This window comes from Tupaia chinensis, unplaced genomic scaffold (genome assembly GCF_000334495.1).
Source record: "Tupaia chinensis unplaced genomic scaffold, TupChi_1.0 Scaffold000429_1, whole genome shotgun sequence".
In the NCBI taxonomy this organism is placed as follows: Eukaryota; Metazoa; Chordata; class Mammalia; order Scandentia; family Tupaiidae; genus Tupaia; species Tupaia belangeri.
The window spans coordinates 1,067,363-1,088,485 of NW_006159934.1; the positions used below are offsets into that span (position 1 = coordinate 1,067,363).

At 57.4% G+C, this 21,123-nt stretch overlaps 1 protein-coding gene across 4 annotated transcripts; it reads left to right on the forward strand.

The window, feature by feature from the left end:
- The first annotated feature begins 4,900 nt into the window (after positions 1-4,900).
- On the forward strand, positions 4,901-19,515 carry LAT2 (linker for activation of T cells family member 2). Of its 4 annotated transcripts, none has more exons than XM_014590308.2 (13): positions 4,912-5,388; positions 9,636-9,757; positions 10,409-10,448; positions 12,528-12,571; positions 12,769-12,829; positions 13,008-13,045; positions 13,186-13,221; positions 13,298-13,328; positions 13,776-13,849; positions 15,361-15,423; positions 15,699-15,770; positions 16,084-16,204; positions 18,736-19,515. In XM_014590308.2, exons 2-12 carry the CDS (start codon positions 9,637-9,639, stop codon positions 16,185-16,187), a joined length of 684 nt encoding a protein of 227 aa, XP_014445794.2. In that variant the 5' UTR covers positions 4,912-5,388; position 9,636; the 3' UTR covers positions 16,188-16,204; positions 18,736-19,515. The 4 variants fall into 4 exon arrangements, with proteins under 4 accessions (XP_027630200.1, XP_027630201.1, XP_014445794.2 ...); XM_014590306.2 differs by having other exon boundaries at positions 4,917-5,388; positions 13,794-13,849; XM_027774399.1 differs by lacking the exon at positions 15,699-15,770 and having other exon boundaries at positions 4,901-5,388.
- The last annotated feature ends 1,608 nt before the right edge of the window (positions 19,516-21,123 follow it).

Here is a 21,123-nt window from a genome sequence, read left to right on the forward strand (position 1 = left end):
ATGCCGAGTCCCCACATGTGCACCTGAGTGAGTGGGTCATTTTCACGCAAGTTCACAGCAGCTGCCTCGATGGATTGAGACAGATGGCTGATGGGCGTCTACACTGTTCTTGAGCTAGCTTCAAGAACCAGAGTTCAATGGCACGTGAGTGAGGCTCTTTTGATAAGGGACTCAAGTTTCTAAAGAATGTTCTTACCTAAAGGGCCTGGTACTTGGCGACTCACATTGGTGCAGGATCCTCCAGCATGGGCCTCTGGTCCCAGGAGGGGACACACTTCTACAACTGACTGACTTCCAGAAGCCTGGCTTTCCCATCAGGACTCAAAGTGTCATGTTTGCTCCTGGAGGTCAGGATGAGCAGGAGGCAGGAAGGAAGAGGTCAGGAAGTGGAGGAGGAGGGTGTTGGGGTTGCTGCCTAGCATCCACTTTGAATTATGATTTGTAGGGAATAGCTGGGTGTTCTAAGGGCAGTTACTTAGTACAGATTACACCCAGGACAAGAGGAGCCAGTTGGCCCGTTCGCTGGCGTACAGGGGTGGTGAAAAGGCCTAGAACATCCACCCTGAAGGAGGACTGCCCGGGCAGCTAGTTGCCGGGGCCAGCTCTCAGGGTGGGTCCTGAAGGCATATTGCTGCCTGGCCGCACCTGATTTGGTTCCTTTGGGGAGGAGCTTGGCTCTTCTGTTTTCTTGGTCAATCTCTAGGAACATTGAGGTGTCTGAAGTTACTGTCTTGCTTGTGTGGGTCTGACAGTCTTATAAACACATTTAGTCAGAGGTGAGTTTTTTTGCAATATTTTGTCATGAAAACAAACCACAATAACAATGACTCCGTATTTAATTATAACCTCTCCACTTCCGTCTCTTCTCCCATCTGTAACCACCCTCTAACTGTAAAATAAGAAATACACGAATAAAAGCACTGTTTCACGGTGGCAGGCTCTTCGGTCATCATTTTGGACACGGGAGAACTCGTTCCTGTACTTGTTTCATTTACTGTGGGAGAAAGGGTAAATGTTAATAAAATACTGGGCGGGGCACCAGCAGGGACGTGGTGATTCAAGGTACTGGCCTCCACATGGTCGACTGGTTGGAGTCTCGGGCCTAGTGGCATGTTTTTTTGTTTTTTTTTTTCACTATAGGGTGCCTGTGCTCACCAGACAGAGACAGACAGAAAGCGAGAAATCACTCCCCAGGGGGGATGGCCACGCCACAATCCCTTCTCCATTCTCCTCTCGGGATCTTGGGCACGCACGCACGCACACGCGCCCAGCGTGAGTTTTAAGCCACCAGGTCCGGGATGCGAACCGCAGTCGACTACTTGGGAGTCCAGCCATTTACGCTAACTGTTGAATCCCTAGTGGCTTGTTTTTCACTTTCCCTCTCTGGTTAAATTAAAAGAAATAAATAAAGTTAAATAATTCTTAAAAAATAAAAATACTGGGCCAGGCACTGGCAGGTGGGTATGATGGTTAAAGGTGCTGGCCTTTCATGTGGCCAACTGGTTCGAGTCTTGGGCCTAGTGGCTTGCTTTCTCACTTTCTCTCTCTTTGGTCAAATTAAAAGAAAGAAAGTTAAATAATTCTTAAAAAAAAAAAAATACTGGGATGGGTAGTGGCATAACGGTAAAGTGCAGTGCTCTGCAAGGCTGATTCACAAGGGAAGGTTCTGGGTTCATGTCCAGAAATCTCCCTGAGAACAACAGGCACGTGCATGCCCACAGGGCTGGCTGAAGCAAGGGATGGCTGGTGACATTAAGATCCTGTTGGGGGTGCTATCCTCACACACATGGAAGAAATAATTAGCTTAAAAATATCACTGGGAGCCAGCAAGTGGCATGGAGGTTAAGGCAGCCGAATCCCACATGGCTGACTACATGATTTGAGTCCTGGACCCAAAGACTTGAAAATCATGCTGTGCACGTGTGCACGTGTGTCCAAAGTCCTGAGGAGAAGGGAGGAGAAGGGAGTGTGGCACAGCCAACCCCCCAGGGGTTGATTTCTTACTTTTCCTCTCTCTGGTAAGCACCTGCACCCTATAGCAAACTAACACACACACATCCGTCTTATCCTAAACAGAATTGGGAAGGGAGAGAGGTTAGAGAAGTTTTTCAGGAAGCCCAGAGATTCTTCAAATTTCTCCAACATTTCTTAGAATTGGTAAGTCTTTCTCATAGGCATTGTAGTCCATTGAAATTGAAAGTACGCTCACTAGGTGCAAAACATCAAACAAGAGCCAACCCCGTGGTTAAGGCAGCTAGATCCCACATAACTAAGCCTGCAGTTCGAGACTGGACCTGGGAGCTAAGGAAACAGTAGGCACCCAAAATGTGTTTGCACCCAAAATGCAGAGGGGAACTGCGAGGTGACGACATGCCATGGGAGGGCGTACCTCTCCCCTTCTCTCTCTGTCTCTGGCAAGCACACATAACCTCTAACCAATTTATTTATATATATATATATATATACACACACACACAAACAGAGAAAATGAAAAGACGAGTTACAAACTAAAGATAAGGTGTTTGTAGAATTTCTGAAATTATGTAGAGGAAAGCAACTCAGTAGGAAACTAATGACAAGTATTTCATGGGAGAAAAATATGAGGGGATCTTCAAAAGTTTATGGAGGGGCTGGCAAGTGGCATGGTGGTTAAGGGCACTGGACTCCCACATGGCCGACCATGGTTCAAGTCTCGGACCTGGTGGCTTGCTTTCTCACTTCCTCTCTCTTTCTCTCTCTCTGATCAAAACTGGAAAATAACAATGATAATAATAATAAATAAAGTTAAATAAAATAATTCTAAAAAAAAATCACACATGAAAATAAACAAACTTTAAAAAAAAAGTTTATGGAAATATGTATTATGAAAAAAACGCATGGATTTCCTTTTTTTTTTTTTAATTTGCTGTAGAGAGTATATGGTTGCCAGCGAGACGGAGGGAAAGTAAGAAAACCGTCCCCAGGGGATTGGCCATGCTGCAATCCCTTCTCCATTCACCTTTCAGGATTTGGGGCACACACACGCACCCATTGTGTTTTTCAAGCCTCCAGGTCCAGGACAAATGGCACAGTCAGCCACGTGGGCTCCAGCTCCCTTAACCTCCACCCCACTAGCTGGCCCATGGATTTCCATTTGTTTTTCACCAAAGTAAACTCATACTTCTATTTCTCCATAAACTTTTTTATGCTCATATATGGCCATAAAATGATGTTTGGCCTCTGATCAAAGAATTGTAGATGAAGAATTCGAAGATGAAGTAACTGCACACCCATGAAAGTGGCAGAAATCAAGGAGTCCAACGAGCTGGTTGTGGAGAGCTTGCGGGCCTCGTCCATGTGGCAGGTGAGCGTGTAAGCAGCTACTGCCTCCATGGGAAGGAACTTGAAATTAACACTAATTTGGGACCAGCAGATAGTGTAATGGCTATGTTGCTGAACTCCCATGTAGTCGACTGTGGTTCGAGTTCCGGACCTGGTGGCTTAAACTCACGTGGGGCGCGTGTGTGTGTGTGCCCAAGATCCCGAGAGGAGAATGGAGGAGAAGGGATTGCAGTGTGGCCATCCCCCCTGGGGGGTGATTTCTCACTTTCTGTCTCTCTGTCTGTCTCTGTCTGCCTGGCAAGTGCACGCGCCCTATAGCAAAAAAACTCTCAAAAAAAAAAAAAAAAAAAAAGATTTAAAATCCATCCTGGATCGCTGCACTTAAAGCTTGAAGGAAAAGAAATAAGTAAGACAGGGGTGGAGGAAGAGAGAGCAGAAGTGAGAAATCATCTCCCAGGGCTAATGGCCATGCTGCAATCCCGTCTCCTCCATTCTTCTCTTGGGATTTTAGGCATGCACGTACACATGCCCGGTGTGCATTTCAAGCCTCCAGGACCAGGACTTGAACTATGATCCATTGATCCTGGGAGTCCAGGGCCTTAACTGCTATGCCACCTGCTGGCCCATTAAACACTTTCTAAATACATGTAGATGGCAAAACCAAAAAAAGAAATAAAGCAAATAGGTGGGGGCAGAAGCAGAGAGAAAGCATTCCAGGTTCTGTTGGGGAGTTCATCGAGGTACCCGGATCTGATAGCGCCTCTGAGGAAGACTCTCAAGCAGCACCTATGGGCCTCAGTCTCCTAGCCCGTCCCTGTGGGAAGGGCGCGTGGTCATGAGTCCCGCGCTCCTGGGTTGCCCAGGACTGAGAGATTACGGTGATCCCTTGTGCAGGCACAGAGCTGGCATCAGATGGCTCTGGCCTCAGTCCTAGAGCCAGCCCAGCTCCTGCCAGCCATGGAGCTCCCAGAGCTCCTGGAGCATGTGCTCCCCTTCTTCCCCACCAGGTGGCAGCAGCGGGCAGGCCCGGCCTCCCATCTACGTGGCCACCTGTCCTGGCAGGGCTCAGGCGGGACAGAGAAACCCAAACCGAGGGAGGGAGCGGACCCCAGCAGGCTGGATGCCACCAACAGCCTGATGGGCTCCAGCCAGGGGTCTAATGACAGCAGCACAGTGCTCCGTCCCACTAACCGGCATGTGTGTGCTGACCCCTCCCAGGTGCAAGGCCCTTCAGCTCCGTGGGTGACCGCCTCACCCCACCTCGGCAGGGGTGGGCATGGCCAGCCCCGTACAGCTGTGGGCAGCCGCTGGGCAGGTGCGGGCCGCCGTCCAGCTGCCTGTGCTCTGGGCCCGTCCTCCCCTGCTCCTCTCCCAGGAGCCTCCTCTATGCAATGGGGGGATGAGGCTTGGCTTTCGGGGCCCGGGAGGGCTGGGGCTGTCATCCCCCCGTCTCCGCTCAGCACCCTGCCCTGCTTCCTGTGGCCGTCCCTCCCTCCACCTGCCTTTCCCCCCCTCGCTCCATCTGCCCTGCAGGCATCTGCCACGCAGCTCTGTCCCTGCCATGGCCTTGCGTGTGTCCGCCTGTACGTGTGCTGTCCAGGAGGACTCTCGCTCTCTGAGTCTCTTGTCTCTCACTCTTCCCTGTGTGTGTCTCTGACAGCCGGTGGGTCTCTCGTTCTCTCTCAGCCTGTACATTTTTGTCTCTCTGTCTCTGGTTCTCTCCCACACAGCGTGGGTGTTCTGTGTGTCTCTTCCCCCCGGTGACCTTCTGTGTTTGGGGGTGCGCGTGAGTTTAGTGGGGGCGGTGCATCCCTGTCTTTCCGCTCTCCCTCCGCCTGGGCCTGTCTCCCCTTCACTGTGTGCGTGTGTCTCTGTCTCTGTCTCTCCCCGCCCCGCCCCGCCTGCCCGGCCAGCCTGTCCGGCAGCAGCGGATGTGTGAGGGATGATTCAGGCTGACAGGAAGCCCTCCGCCCTGCCTGCTGCCCGCCTGCGTCTGTGGTGGTGGCGCTGCTCGGGCAGGTGTGGGCCCAGGATGAGGTGGCCGCAGTGAGGAGCCGCCGGCCTCAGGTAAGCCTTTCCCAGGAGCGCCTGGGCCTAGCCGAGGCGGGGAGCCTGAGGCTGCCCGGTGCTCCGCGGGGGCCCTCGGCGGGTGGGACAGGAGGCCAGGACGCCTGGCACGGCTCCTGGGCCCCGCTCTGGCCCTGTGACGTCAGCGAGGCCTGTTTCTGGGGCTCCAGCTGCTCCCCTGCCCTCACTGTCCCCAGCCCAGCCTGCAGCACCCTGTGAACCCCCAGAGTGGCCCCTGACCGCCGGAGACCGGGAGGGGCAGCCGAGGGCGGCCAGGCCATGAGCCTCGGCTTCTTCATCTGTGAAGTGGCACCATGGCGTCCCCGCCCCGGGGCTGTGGGAGGGTGGAGGGACTTCACAGACGAGCAGGTCCTGCCCAGCTCGGGGGACCCACCGTCGCTGCCGCCCGGCTCGCAGCGCAGTGGGGCCTGGGGGTTCCTCACGCCCTGCCCTGTTGACAGGCCAGTCAGGCTGCCCAGATCCCCACACCACCCACCACCTCCTCTCCCTCTCCCTCTCCCTCCTTTGCTAAACTGCTCATGTGTCACCAGGGAGAGACACAGAGAGAGGGAGGGGAGAGCACCCCCAGTGGTGCAATCTCTTCTCCATTCCTCCTCCTGCTGGGATTCGGAGCTCGCACGTACACGCACCTGGCACGTTTCTCAAGCCATCAGGGCTGAGATTTGAACTGCTTGGTTGGCCATGTGGGATCCAGTTCTCCTAACCAATAGGCTACGGGGCTGGCCCAGCAGCCTCCTCTGAAACCAAAGTTATTTGGAAAAATAACAGGCCCCAGAGCAGAGCCCAGTAATGATGCCGTCCTGGGCTGTGAATTGGGGTGCTCTCTCTCTCCTCGCCCCCACCTGCTCTGGGGCCTCTGGGCCTCAGTTTCCCCATCTACAGCATGAGGAGGGCTGGGAGACTGGACAGGAGGGTCTCCTGGGGCCCCTCTGGGGGGAGGCTCAGTGCCATGTCCGCCCAGCCCGCCCAGCCGCTGCACTCGCCCGCAGTCAGCTCGCTGCAAACCTTGTTCATACGAAAACTGCCCACTTCCCCTTGTGCTATTTTGGCCTGCAGAATGGGCTCTGGGCGCCTCCCCTCCCCACCCCCCGGCCCTGCTGGCCCCTGGGGGCCCTCTAGGGGCTGCCCAACCTGCCTCTCTCCGGGGGCCCAGCCTCCTCCCCCTCAGCCCACTCTCCACCAGCTCTCAGAACCTGGGCTGGGAAGTGAGAATGACAGCGATATACAGAGACAGAAAGAGCACAGAATTTATTCAGTCATGATTTATTTTTCCAAATAAATAATAATAATAAAAAACGCTTTAGGGGACGTGATGGTTGATGCACTGGCACTGGATCCCACGTGGCTGGCTTTGCAGTTCGAGTCCTGGACCCAGCTGCTTAAAAATCATGCCAGGCATGAGTGCGTGTGTGCCCAAAGTCCTGAAAGAGAATGGAGGAGAAGGGATTAGAGCATGGCCATCCTCCCGGGCATGATTTCTCACTTTCCTCCTCTCTTTCTCGACCTCTCTCCTGTAAGCACATGTACTCTGTAGCCAAACTTAAAAAAAAAAAATGTAGTTTATTCATTTCTTCCATAAGCAAGAGAGGTAGAGACCCCTGACCGAGCCTTGATGCTCTGGTCCGTCCCAGCTTCAGCCAGCCCTGGCTCCAGGGCACCAGCATGGCCAGGGTACTCAGGGAGGTGCTCAGACACAAACTCAGAACCTTCCCGTGTGGGTCAAGCGCGCAGAGCATCGAGTTTTACAGCGTGCCGCCGTTGCCCCCCATTGCTGTAATGTAAAAAGGGGTGAAGCAGCACCGCGTCTGAGGTCTGCTGCCCTGTGCCTCGCTCGCTATGTGCCCCTGGGCACAGGACGCACCTCTCTGACCCTCCCTTTGTGCTCTTGGAGGCTGGGCTGGCTCCCCTGTGACACGGTGCACTGGGGTAAGCACCACGGAAGCCCCAGGAGCGGCGCCCCGCGCTCTCTCACCTGCTGCTCAGCCCCCTCCCGGGTCTCTGCACCTTGGCCCCCGGGAGTCAGGGGAGAGGCTCAGGCCTGTGTGCAGGGGCAGGCAGGTGCAGCAGCTCTAGCTGAGCCATCGCAGATGCCCGGCCAGCTCAGGCTCTGAGTGGCCTTCAGAACCAGGATGACAAGGGACAAGGCAGTCCCACGCGGCAGGGCCCACCCTGCACTGCACACGTTGTCTCAGGCCGGCCTCCGTGACCAACCGGAGGAGTGGTGTCCTTTCCCTCTGGAGCAGTGGTGGGAGGGCATGGACCAGGCCTTGGAGTGTTCTGGCCCAGCACAGCAGGTCTGGCGTACAGGAGGGCTCTCTGCTGGCTGGCCCTCTGAGATGCAGGGCTGTCCTGGGACCACAGCTAGTGTAATGGCTATGTCGCTGAACTCCCATGTAGCCAACCTCGGTTCAAGTCCTAGACCTGGTGGCTTAAACTCACACCGGGTGCGTGTGCGTGCGTGCGTGCCCAAGATCCTGAGAGGAGAATGGAGAAGGAATAGCGGCGTGGCCATCCTCCCTTGGGGGTGATTTCTCGCTTTCTGTGTCTCTGTCTCTCTCTCTGGCGAGCGCACGCGCCCTATGGCAAAAACCTCTCCAAAGAATAAAAACAGATGGAGGGCTGTCCTTCCCTGAGCAGGCCGTGGGCGCCAGGGGTACAGAGGCCAGCAGTCCAGCCCCGGGAGCCTCAGACGTGGCGAAGGGCGCGGACTTGCTCCAGGCCACAAGCAGGCAGCATGGCCGGCTGGACACACCTCGGCCCTCATCCCCCGTGTGCCTGAGCCCCTTCTGGTGGCAGAGTGACGCCTCTTCTACCAAAGGACAGGGATGGCAAAGGTCAGGAGAGTGAAAGGCTGTTAAACCAGCTGGCCAGAAGACCTGAGCAGGTTTCGCTTGGGAAGCCTTGAGCCGAGCCAGGCTGGGTGGACTGACCACCCCCGGCCACTCCTGGGAGAGCCTGTGGCCAGCAGTTTCAGGAGGAAATGGAGGCTCGGAGGCGCTGGGGCAGAGCGAGGTTTGATCCCGGGAGCTCTCCCTCCCAGGCCAAGCGCTCCCACCTTCACAGCCTGAGGCAGCCCCAGGCCTTGGAGGAGGAGCAGGGACAGGCCTGCAGGGAGGGAGGAGGACGTGCCCAGCCGGGTGGGTGACACAGGTCACAACGGTCACACGGTCTGGGAACTCACTTGTTCCACTGACTCGGTCAGCGCTGGGAAGGGCTAAGGTGGCTTCTCCATGACGGCCCCACAGTGCTCAGAGCCTCGTGGGTATTCCCCGTCATCCTTGCCGCTAGGATTCAAGAAGTTCAGAGAGGTTCCGAGGCTGGTCCGAGGCACACAGCTCGTGGGGGAGGACACGGCGTGGGTCCAGTGCAGAACTCGGTGGGCCTCAAGTTGGGGGCGGGCAGTTTGGAGCGCCTCCTCTTACGTCCACACCCACTCATACCTCACCTTCTCCAGCTGTAGAGTGGGGAGAAGCCCTCCTTACGGGTGGTCAGGCCGGAAGAACAGGTGTACTCAGAGCACAGAGCGCCGCCCCTCGGAGACCCTGGGGTCATCGGCTATGTCCCCAGCCTTCACGAGGGGGCCGAGTCTGCATAGTTGCAACAGGTCTCCTTGCCAGGCCACTGGGGAGCTCCCCCTCCCCGCCCATGGCCATGCGTGTGGTGAGTGTAAGGCCTCCCTGAGGTCCAGCCAGCATCGTGTGGCCCCGAGGTCAGCCACATCACCCATGCTCCCAGGCCACCTCCTCCAAGAAGCCCCATGTCCTCCCAGGTCAGGCAGAATCAGGAATGGAGACAGCATTCTCAGGTTCCCCAGGAGGCGGAGAAGAGCCCTCAGGTGCTCTCTGCAGACTCCGGCCCCTACAGGAGGCAGGGGATGTGCGGGCAGAGCCAGAGCCGCTGGGCAGGCCAGAGGTTGAGCCTGACTTTGCAGCTGGGGGCCCTCCTCTGTGAATTGGGGTCAACTTCTCCTTCAAGGGGGTTCTACGGATTAAGTGGCTGCGCATGCACAGTGGTGCTGTCCAGGGGCCCCCAGAACCTCTCAGAAGTGCGATGATGGCCCAGAGGGCCAGGGGTGCTGTTTGGGGTCACGTGGGCGGACAGCGCTGGCTCTGTCTGGCCACTCCCAGGAGCAGGGGGGGAGGCAGGCGGTGCAGGGCTTTAGGTGGACGGTGGGGCTGGGCTGGGGTCCCCACACTCCCTCACAGGAGCCCCGTTCCACCCTGCAGAATGGAGCCCCACGCTGCAGCAGACATGAGCACAGACACGGGGCTGCTGTGGCCTGGGACGGCGCTGCTGCTGCTGCTGCTGGGCGCCGCGGCCGGCCTGTGTGTGCGCTGCTCCCGCCCAGGTGAGGGTTCGGGGTGAGGGAGGACACAGGGAAGGTGTATCCTAGATACTGCCTCAGGTCGAGACCGGCTGTAGTCGGATAAGCCTCCGGAGGCCGACCCAGAGCGGCCTTGATGCCCCCTGAAGACAGTGAGGCTGGTTCTCGGGGACTTGGGTTCTGGAGGGTCAAGGGCAATGTCTGGGCAGGGAAGGGCTCCAGACCAGGGGAGGCCAGGCTGCCCTGGCACCCACCTTCCCAAGCTTTCCTCTCCGGGCCAGCTGGCGGTGTGAAAGCTAAGATGCTGTATCCCACAGGGCTGACCGTGCAGTTCGAGTCCCAGACCTGGTGGCTTGACACACACCGGGCACGTGTATGTGTGGGCCCAAAATCCCGAGAGAAGGGGTTGCTGTGTGATCATTGTCCCTGGGGGCTGATTTCTCACGTTCCCTCTATCTGGTGAGCACATGCACCCTATAGCAAACTGAAAAACAAAAACAAAAACTCTTCTAAAAACAGTGGTCAAATGCCCTTTCAGTGACAGGTGGCCCATGGTGGCTGGTCACTTGGCCCCAGTCCCGACTGGGCCTGCAGAGGGCACAGGGGACGAGAAGAGGAGGCCCTCAGCCCCCAGCTGACTCGGGGACACCTGCTCATCCAGCCCCGTTCTTGCAGGTGCCAAGAGGCCTGAAAAAATCTATGAGCGGAGAAGTCTGTGAGTTGCTTCTATGTCCCCAGCCTGGAGTATTCATGTCCCCGGGGTGTGGACACCCAGGCCCTCACTCCCTCACCCTGCCTCCTTAATGCCAGGCTCTTTGGGGCCCCAGCAGTCAGGGAAGAGAGAGAACAAACCCAGGGTTGTGCGGGCCCTACCCCAGCCTGAGCTAGGGAGGGCTTTGAGAAGGGGGGAACCCTGGGCTGTTGGACCAGCCAGTCTCCCGCTTGTCCCTGAGCAAGCACGTCCAGAGGCCCAGGCACCAAGTCTTCAGCTCCCTCCTGACCCCAGCCCAGGGGTGCACACAGAGGAATCTTCCCTCACAGTGCAGCGGGGCGACCCAGGCCCAAAGCAAACAGAGCAGTGTCCAAAACTGCCCTGGAAAATACAAAGCTCAGGAGGGCATGTGGGCAAGGTCCCTGGGGGATCAGGGAGGCCGGTGCAGGAGGCGAGGACAGAGAGAGGCCCTGGGAGGGCCAGAGCACGGGCCCCTGCAGATGAGAGGTAGGGCGGAAACCAAGAGGAAATCCTGGGACAAGAACAGCAGCCACCGGCGTCCTCTGATTGAGAGTGACTAGTCGAGGGCGCACGCTCCCCACACACTTCCCCATGCACACCGTCTCAAGTGCAGCACAGCACCCGCCTGCACGCCCGGCCGGCACTCACGCACAAACACACATACCCCCTTCCTCATTTCCTTTTGCAACTGAAAAACCACAGTGAGATTTGAAAATAGAACCTTGCCAGCCCTGCCCACCCTGGGCCGGGGCTGGACCTTCCTGGCCGCTTGGCCTTCTGTCCCAGCTGTCTGCAACCTCTCTGGGTGCCGCCTGCACCCCTGCTCTACGAGCACCTCCCCTCTCCCACTCCATTACCCCAACCCACCCCAGAACCTCCATTGTTCTTAGAGTCCTAGACTGTCAGGGCCATGAGAGGTGGGAAAAGGGGACCAGGCAGGTGGGAAAGGTTAGGGAGAGCCTTGGGCTCCCTGGAATGCTTCTTTCTGCCTCTCCATCTCTCGCCTCTTTTGGGTTCAATTCCTCTGATGACATGAAGTGGTTGCTGTATACGCCAGACCCACCTCTTGCTAAATCAGGTTACCCTGACCCAGTGTCCCTCCAGAGCTCCTCCTGGAAGACTGGACCAAGGACCCTTTTTGGTTCAGAAAAGGAATCCCAGAACCTGTTTTAATGATTAGCTAAGCTGTCCCACCATCTATAATGGTGACATCCATTCTCAAGAGAGTTTCATGGCCCAGAGGGCAGCTGGAGCTCCAGCCCTCATCTCTGCACTCCAGGCAGTAGAAAGAAGGGATAAGGGCAGATAGTGTGTGCCCCTATAGGTAGTGCTCCTTTAAGGAGATTTCTTAGAAATATCAATAACCTCATGTGCCAGGGCTTAATCACATGCCACATAGTAGCACAGGAAGACTGGGAAATAATCCTTTAGATGGAGCCGGGGCACGGGGGTGGGGGCGACATGACCATCTATATAAAAACTAAGGTCCTGTTTCAAAGAAAGCAGAGGGCTCTGAGCAGTGCCAGGCCCCTAGCAGCATCTGCTAGGTCTTAAAGTTGACTGCCCAGTTATCTGGGAGCACATGCAGTGTTTGAAGGGCCCCAGATTGGTGTACCCTCTTAGGAATGGCAGATGCTCCCTGGGGGCGGCAGGTGGGGGCAGCCTCCTTTGGTCATGACTGAAATCGTTTTCCCAGGTTGCTGCTGGGTCCCTGAGCAGCTGCCTTCACCGTCGTCCCCAGAATCTCAGGGATCCCTCCTCAGCCCTGCCCACAGGCCCCTCCTGGCCGTCTCTGCAGCCCGAGAGCCCCAGCAGGACACAGCCCTGTGGAGGCCATATTGGTGGATGGGCTCCAGCCCACAGCTCTGGGTGAAGGGTGGGCACCCTGTGGGTGGGGCCTGAAGAACCATCTAGGGCTGCAAGTCTGAGGCCTGGAGGGGTGGCAGCTGCTGTGTCCCTCCTCTCTCCGTTCCTCATCCCTAGCTGTCTATCTCTCCCATCCCTCTGTCCCCTGGGCTTGGGAGGCCAGACCCAGCTCAGCACAGCCCCGTGTGTTTCCAGGCAAGAGAATCAGCACAGCTTTGCGGTGGCCCGGACCTATTCCTGTGAGTTCCCAAAGTCTCCAGGACTGGGCTTGGGCTGGCGGGGCTTGCGGGGGGGGCGGTTCCGTGTCAAGGTCCCCTCTGTCCCCATCACCCTGAAGCCATGGCTCAGGCCTGTCTGGTGCAGTGATGGGGTGAGGGGGCTGTGGACTGGGCTGGGCTGGCCTGGGGCCCAGCCAACATCCCCTTGCCCTTTGCAGTGGTCAGACAGCCATGGCCAGGGCCCCTGATAGAGGCATCCCTTGATGAAAAGGCAACAAGGTAGGGAAGAGCCCCCTGACTTGGGCCCAGGGGTAAGGGCCATCACACCCAAGGGGTCCCAGCCTGGCTGAGCCCAAGCCAAGCCCTCAGCCCTTCCCCAGCCCCGGCCCCAGCCCCACACCCCAGCAGTGCTGGGGCCTCTCCCTACAGCCCCTCCCTCTGCCCCCCATCCTCGCAGGAAGGACAAGCTGCTGCACTTCTCCCCCAGCCTCGATGGTAAGTGGCACCGGGGCTGGGCCAGCCTGGCCAGGGAGGGGCTAAGATGGGGTGAGGGGACAGGTGCCACTCAGGGGCTGCCTGTAGGCCAGCAGAGGCCGGGGCAAGGACTGGGACCATAAGCCTGGCCTTTTTTCCAGAGTCTGCTTCTCCCAGATACCAGAACCTCGGCAAAGGTAGGTGGCTCCAGGGTGTCGGCCACGGTGGGGCCCACGGCAGCAGCCCAGGGCTGATTCCCGCCTCTTCCCGCAGGAAGTCAGCAGGGATCAGATGCAGCCTATATGTGAGTGGACTTCTCCCAGCCCCAGCCTCGCCCCCCAGCTTCCTTATCCATCAACCACCCTCTCCCCAGAAGTGAGCCTCCGCGCCCCAGGCAGGCTCTCGGTAGCTTCATTCTCTCCCTGGTGATGACAGTCTTGTAGGGAGGGGACATGGCCCTGCTCTAGGGAGGGGCCTCCCAGGAGGAGACTCACCCTGCATCACCCAGACAAGTTCCAGGGATGCCCAGGAAGGGCCAGGGCAGGCGAGGCCCTGCCTAGGGTCACATGGCAAGGTGGTAGAGCCAGGCTGCTCCCCCCAGCCCTAGGGTGGCTCAGGGTCAGGGATGTAGGGATATGGGGATCTCAGGGGAGACCCTGGCAGAGCCCCACAGCCCTGAGGGGGGATGGCTGGCTCAGCCTCAGCCTCACTGTCCCCTGAGGGCCCCATCCTGCTCATGGGCCTGTGCTAGGTCTGCTTTCTTGGCCAGATACCCGATTGCCACGGACTATTACAACTGGGGGCAGTTCCCGAAGCCCCCAAAAGGTGAGGCAGAGGACAAGGTGGGTGGGGTGGGAGGTGGTTGAGGAGGACGCAGTGGAGGAGGCTGGGCCTGGGTCCGAATGGACTGTCAGATTTGGGAGGCTGATGGGGGGAGGCTGACACTGTGGAGGGACCCAGGTGGGGGCAGGACAGAAACCGGTCAGTGTTTGATGTATGGGTGAAGAGGGTGGGGAGAGAGCAGAGTGGCTGCAGGACAGAGGGAACCAGAAGGTTGACTGGGGTGGAAGCCAGGTCCTTGTCGTCCAGGCAGCTTTTGGTGAGCACAGGAGGGAGCTTGGGAAGTCCCAGATGGGGACAGCCTTGCTGGTGACACTAAGCCCCGCAGCCTCTGAGGATGCCGGAGCCTAGGCCCTTCACATGTTGGCTTTGCAAGAGAAACTGAGGACTGAGGAGGGAAGTGACTACCATGAGGGGCACACAGGTCCGAGGCTGGAATTCAGCTGCTCCACCTGGCTCCGGCCTGGCCCGGCCGGTGTGCAGGAGCCCTTATTTCTTTTTTTTTCTTTTTTTTTTTTTTTGCTATAGGGCGCATGCACTCGCAAGACAGAGAGATAGAAAGCAAGAAATCACCCCCCCAGGGAGGATGGCCACGCTGCAATCCCTTCTCCTCCATTCTCCTCTCGGGATCTTGGGCATGCATGCACATGTGCCCAGTATGAGATTCAAGCCATCAGGTCTAGGACTCAAACCATGGTCAACTGCCTGGGAGCCCAGTGACATAACCATCACTCCATCTGCTGGTCCTATAGGGGTCATTTCTTGGAGCCCCTTCTTCAGAAATGGATGTTGGGTGGAGCAGTGGTTAGAGGCTCAGCCTCCCCATTGCAAGGTGTTGACAGAGTGCCAGGCCCTAAGGGGCTACACCAGCCTAGGGCCTGAGCGAAGCACTCCTCAGCCCACCCTGACCTATCTGGAAGAGGTCTAGAACCCTCCAGCAGCAGCAGCAGCCACAGACCTCTGTCTGTCAGGGATGAACCTCTGAGACCTCCCTTCCCCAGCCACCCATCAGGACTGGCACCACAGCTCTGTCCGCTGGCACTTCTCCCAGTGCATTCTGGGAGTGGAGCTGCTGGAGCCATTAAGAAGCTTGTCCAGGGTCAGCAGGTGGCTTGGTGGTAAAGGTGCTGGATCCCACATAGCCCACTCCTCGGTTTGAGTCTTGGACCTGGTGGTTGAAAAGCATGCGAGGTGCATGCACGTGTGTGCCCAAAACCTTGAAAGGAGACTGGAGGAGTAGGGACTGCAGTGTGGCCATCCCCTGAGGGGAAGTTCTCACTTTCTTCCTCTCTCTCTCTCTCCTTTCTTGGTCTCTCTGCAAACACACACATCCTATGGGAAAAAAATCTTTTTTAAAAAAAGGCACTAGGGGACCCAGGAGACAGGGCCTGGGGACAGTTTATCTGCAAAGGGAGGGCAGGATGAAGGGAATGGGGAGGGTCAGGCCTTGCAGCAAGGCCCACCCATGTCCCTGTGCCCTCTCCCCTCTCCGGCAGATGACGACGATACCAACTCCTACGAGAACGTGCTCATCTGCACGCAGAGGCCCACTGAGTCAGGTGAGGCTGCTGGGCCCTGGGGAAGCTGGGGTAGGGCAGAGGTGGGCCTCCTGGCCAGGCCCTGCACTCCCTGGCCATCACAGGCTTTGCCCACCTTGAAGCCTGAGGTTCCCTGCCATCTGCAGTGCCTCCAGGGAAGCATCACCCAGTGTCCTGGGAGGGGCCCCATCAGCTCCTGCAGCTCAGTGAGGATGAGATGAGAGTGCCCAGCATAAGGCTGCAGGAAGTCCCTGAGGACCGGCCCCCTCCAGCCCCGGCCCTGTGCTTTCCTGCAGGTGACGAGGAATCTGAGGATTATCAGAACTCAGCATCTATCCGTCAGTGGCAGGCTTCCAAGAGGCTTGTGGGTATGTGGCCGAAGAGCCCAGGCTGGAGGAGCATGGCCTCTCCAGTCAGTCTGGCCGGTTCCACGGCTAAGCCTCTAGTGCCTCAGTGGCTGCAGAGGCCTCTTGTGTCGGGGTCCCTGGTGGCTGGACCAAGGCATCTGACCTGCTCTCAGAGCGAGACGGACTCGGGCAGACTCACGCCTGAGTCCCGTGTAGTGGCAGTTCCCGTGGGCTGGCTTCTGGAGTCTGGGGTCTGGGGTCTGGCACCCTGGCTGGGTCACAGGGGGATGTGGCTGTCTGAACCATCTGATCACATGTGCCCACTGGTCTGCAGAGCAAATCCAGAGAGAAGCACCTCCGTCCCCCACAGGAAGTCCAGAGGAGGACAGCGGGGAACCAGACTATGTGAACAAGGATGTGGAAGGCCAGGAAGCCTAGGCAAGACCGGAAGGAAGGTATGGCCCCCTCCTTCCGGCTGCTTCAGGCCAAGTGTGGCAGGCCTTGCCAGACTCCAGGGTACCCACTTCATGGGAATAGCGGAGAGCTTGGTTGGAGGAGCTACGGGGAGGGCCGTGGGTGCTGATGGGGGCAGCTCAGAAAGGAGACCCTCCCCAGCAGTCCCTGACTGGCTTTGGCCCCACCCCCCTGGGGACTGGGGAACACATCAGGCTTGGTGAAGTGACAGATGAACCTCAGGCACAGAGTCTGAGGCTGCTGAGGGTGACAGAGAAGTCTGGCAGGCTGTGCAGTGCAGGGGTTGGCTCTGGCTGTCTCCCAGCTCCACTACCCACTCCTCACGATGATGCGACCTTGGACAAGTCATTCCCCCCCCAGAACCTAAGTTCTCTCTTGCAAAATGGAGTGGAGGTGCCACCCTCTGAGACGAGGTGCCTGCTCAGCAAAAAAAGCAGGAACCCTGTCATCTGGAGACAGACACGGAGATGGGCGGGTTGCAGGGGACGGTGCTGAGATGCACTGAGGAGCCACCCCAAGGCCAGTGTGGGGCTAAGTGACCCCTCTTCACACCAGCTTGGCACCTTCGAGGCACAGGGCAGCGAAGCTGCCTGTCCATGTCCCCCTAGAGTAACCCTGGCAGGGCTCAGAGCCCCGCAGTTACACCACAGCCCTGCCCACGGCCACTGCTTGGGAAGCAGGACGTATCCCAGCGGACCTTTGATGACTGTCCAAAGTCCCATCCTGGGAGACCTGACAGTCACTTCAGGAGGCAGGTGGGAGGGTGGCCACCTGGTAGCCCTGGGCCTGTCCCTGCAGTCAACCAGCACCCACTGGTGCCTACTGTGGGCAAGCCCCCGCTTAGGCGCACAAGCCCCTGACCCCACGGAACTCCCACCTGGGCAGACATAAACAGATAAGGGCCAGTCAGATAAGAGAGCAGATAAGCCCCTGCGGCATGTGTGTGAGCCATGTGTGTGAGCGTGATAAGAGGCGATAAACCGGGCAGGCAAAGGGCGGGGTGACGTGGGCTGGGGTGGGAGGGGTGTTGCAGTTTAAAATGGGGGGCCAGGGAAGCCTTTCGGGGCTCCCTCCCTCAGCCCTCGACCCCCCAGGCAGAACATTCAGGCAGAGGGAACAGCAGGGTCTCAAGAGGGAGAGTGTGACGCAGCCAGGAGAGCCTAGGGAGGGCCCCTGAGGCCCAGGCGGGGCAGCACTTGGGGATTTACTCTAGAAGAGGAGGCGGGGCCTCTGGAGGGTGCCACGAGGAGAGGGTGCTGAGAGGGCGGGGCCTTGGGAGGTGCGAGGGGCAGCCTGTTGTTCTGAAGTCCGCTGGGCACCAGTAGAGACATGGGTACAGGGGCTGTGGCGGCAGCAGGGAGACCTGCGAGAATCCCGCACAAGACACCTCTGGGCCCTGGGCGGTAGCCGCAGAGATGGGAGGAGGCCGAGGCTGACATGTCTCGGATTTATGGAGGCCCTGGGGGGTGGGAGGGAGGAGACGGAGGCATTGAGGGGGATTGCCAGGTTTTGCCAGAGCCAAGAGAGGGCGTCATTGGCAGAAGCTGGGATCTGGGGGTACAGGCAGAGAAGGTGCCGTGGGAAGGCTGCCCATCCAGGTGAGAATACGAAGCGTCGAATTTCTGAGCCTGAACTCGGAAGAGGCTCAGGTTAGGTGCAGCCCCGGGGACCGTCACTGTGTGCTGAGAGCCGGACGACCGGCTGACAGTCACCAACCCGGGAGTGGAGAAGAGGATCCTGCACTGCGCTCAGCCCTTCCCAGCCAAGGCCAGGTCCTGGGAGCCAATGCCAGGGCCCAGGGAGGGTGTGGCCAGTGCAGCAGCCAGGCAGAGACCACAGAGCTGAGCGCAGGTGGACACTGACGAGCAGTTGGGATGACAGGGTGGAGAGAAAGCCTGTTAGCAAAGACAGCGAGGTCATTCGTCAGAAGTCTCACTTTAGTGGAAAGCAGAGAAACGGGGCAGGCGCTGGAAGGGCTGTGAGGTCTTCCCAACCACACAAATAGCAGCACAACGCACGCGGACCGCGTGCCCCAGCGGGAGCGAGTGCACGGCCAGGCCGGGGCCATGGAGCCCGCAAGTGTACAGGGAGGGGTGGCCACTGGGCTAGCATCCAGCGCACCGAGCCTGGAGTGGCATTGTGGGCACAGGGCTCGGAAGATAGGGCAGAGGACAGGGCTGAGGGGCCTGATGACACTGGGTAGATTCTGTGTCCGGGCGAGGATCACTGAGGTCAGCACTGCTTACAGAACGTTTCCGGAAGCCCTGCCTCAGGCAGGCCGCCTTACCCAAGCCTTGGCCAGAATCAAGGGCAGGTGCAGGATTTCAAACCCAAAGCGGAAGGGCCTGGACTGCAAACAGCTGAGGCTGCTGGACAGGCAGCAGGCGCTATGCTCAGCCAGGAGGCACAGAGTGGACAAGTGCTGACCACGACCAGTCGTGGGGGTCTGAGGGAACCATACTAGTTAAGGCAAACCTCTTCCTGTTAATGAGCTTTTCCCCTTTCACTCAAGGAGCCAGGGTGGAGCCTAGACAACCACTGTGCTCACGGAAGATCTTCCCGAGCCACCTGACATCTAGGCCCCTGCCACTGCCACTCCTGAAGGGCACCAACACATCCTGCAGACACCTGGCCACGGACACCGCCTGGGAAAGGACAGTGACATGTGGACGGGCCAGAGCTGTGGCCCTGCCTGCCGTACCCTCCCCTGACCCAGGCTTCCTTGGGCGGAGCAGGGCAGGCACCTGGTGCTGACACCTCTGCTTCCACCGTGATGGGATGCCCAGGGCATCAAGCAGGCTGTCCCGGTGCACTGCGCATCGCCGCAGTCACGCCCTTTGCTTTGGATTTGGATCGTAAACTGCTCACTCGTGTTGGTTACTAGGGTTCGACTTTTACAATCTAAGAGCTTGTACAGTTAATTTATATAGGGAAGCCATATTTAATATTCGGACTTTCAGGGTAGAGGTGTTATCTAGCTCGTCTCACAAAGCATTACGTGTATTTCACTTTGGCACGCAGTGAGAGGGAGCCCTGATTTCTCCTTGGGCCTCAGGTCACTCATAAGTGATTTCTGCTGTGTTCAAAAGCACATCAGTTCTGAGAAATGGTGGTTAGCGCAGTGGCCAAGGGCCCAACCAGGAGCAGGGCCCCTCCACTGCCCTGTACAGGCAGGAGTGTGACTGCCTTGTGGGATGGGTTAAGGTCCGGGGGGCCTTCGGGGTCAGAGATGAGTCAAGGAACCAAAACACTCCTCTGACTAAGCGTCTAATAAACCGCTAGTCTGAAAGTCGCCCGTGTCTGCTTTCCCTGCTTCGGATAACCAACCTCTTTAGGGAATGAAGGTCAAGTTTCATGTCCTAGAGAAGGACCTTGAGGCCGGAGAGGGCGATGGCTACAGACAGGAACCCAGTCTGAGCCCAGCCTTTTAGGAGGATTCTTGCCATGAGAAAAGGAAATGAGAAGAAATATCCAGAACCCAACTGTTGGCCACTGGCACTTCATACCCTCGAGTCTTGGTCTCACAACCTCAGAAGCAAGAGAACATTGGGGTGGGGTCTCACCTCCACAGTCAGCAGCTATGGGAACCCAGATGCCTCTGGGCCTAGTGTCCTCCCCTGCAAAACAGGGATGGACAATGACCCCTTTTCCTCATGGGGATCATGGGGCAGCAGTCAAAAGTCAGATGGCATGCCCATTTGCAAAACTACATCTTGCAGTTTCAAGGAGCTTTCATTATGTAAAAAATTTCCCCTTAACTGAAACCTTAAAGAGCTAGTCACCCTGGAGCCTTTCCTGTGTGTGTTCAGTGTCTCCGCGTGGCAGTGTGTTTTGGGCAAGTGAATACAGCTGCCTAAGAGTCATGGTACTGCCACCCATTCTTCAAGTGCAGGTGGGACACCAAAGAGGCACCTGGGAGTTCATTTCCGGTATCCCAGCACTCTGCAGCATGAACGCACATGGCCATACCTTGGTGGCCCTTCATCCAGGAGCCAGCAGGACACCTAGGCATGCTCGAATCCAAGCTTTCCACAAGAGACCACCAACCACAGAAGTTATGCCTCCAGCCCCTTAAAATCATCATACTAGTGGGACCAGCAGTTAGCGTAATGGCTATGTCGCTGGACTCCCACGTAGTCGACCGCGGTTCGTGTCCCGGACCCAGTGGCTTAAAACTCACGCCGGGCGCGCGTGCTTGCGTGCGTGCCCAAGATCCCGAGAGAATGGAGGAGGAGGGATTGCAGCATGGCCATCGCCCCTGGGGGGTGATTTCTCGTCTTCTGTCTCTCTGTCCGTCTCTGTCTGTCTGGCGAGCGCCCGCGCCCTATAGCAAAAAAAACTCTCAAAAAAAAAAAAAACCATCCCCTTTAACAAAAAAAACCCCTAAAAAAAAAAAAAAAAAAAAATCATCATACTAGGGGCCAGCAGCTGGTGTGGTGGTTAGGGGCGCTGGATTCCCACATGGCAGGCCGAATGTGGTTCGAGTCCCAGAGCTCTTTCTCTCTTTCTCTGGTCAAATAAATAAAGTTAAATAAAATATTTCTTTAAAAAAAAAATCATCATACTAAAACAATGCCTGTACTTTGTTTCAACATAACCAGGGTGGTGGTGGGAGCCAGGAAATGAGCTTGGCCACAGGCTGATCTCACTGCTTAGGTGAGTGATAAACATGGGGTCACTGTCATAGCCTCTATCTTCATATACAGTGGAAAGTTTTCATACTTAAAAAGATGGGGGAATTGGGGCCAGCAGGTGGTGTGGTAGTTAAGGGCACTGAATTCCCACATGGCTGACCATGTTTCAAGTCCCGGACCCGGTGGCTTGCTTTCTCATTTTCCGTCTCTCTCTCTCTCTGTCTTTCTCTCTCTCTGGTCACATTAAAATAAATTTAAAAAATAAA

Coding starts and splice junctions, on each gene's coding strand:
- LAT2 (XM_014590308.2), top strand. CDS start 9,637: ATGGAGCCCCACGCTGCAGCAGACATGAGCACAGACACGGGGCTGCTG. Junction 12,572..12,768: donor GGTGGCCCGGACCTATTCCT/GTGAGTTCCCAA, acceptor TGCCCTTTGCAG/TGGTCAGACAGCCATGGCCA. Junction 13,222..13,297: donor ATACCAGAACCTCGGCAAAG/GTAGGTGGCTCC, acceptor CTCTTCCCGCAG/GAAGTCAGCAGGGATCAGAT.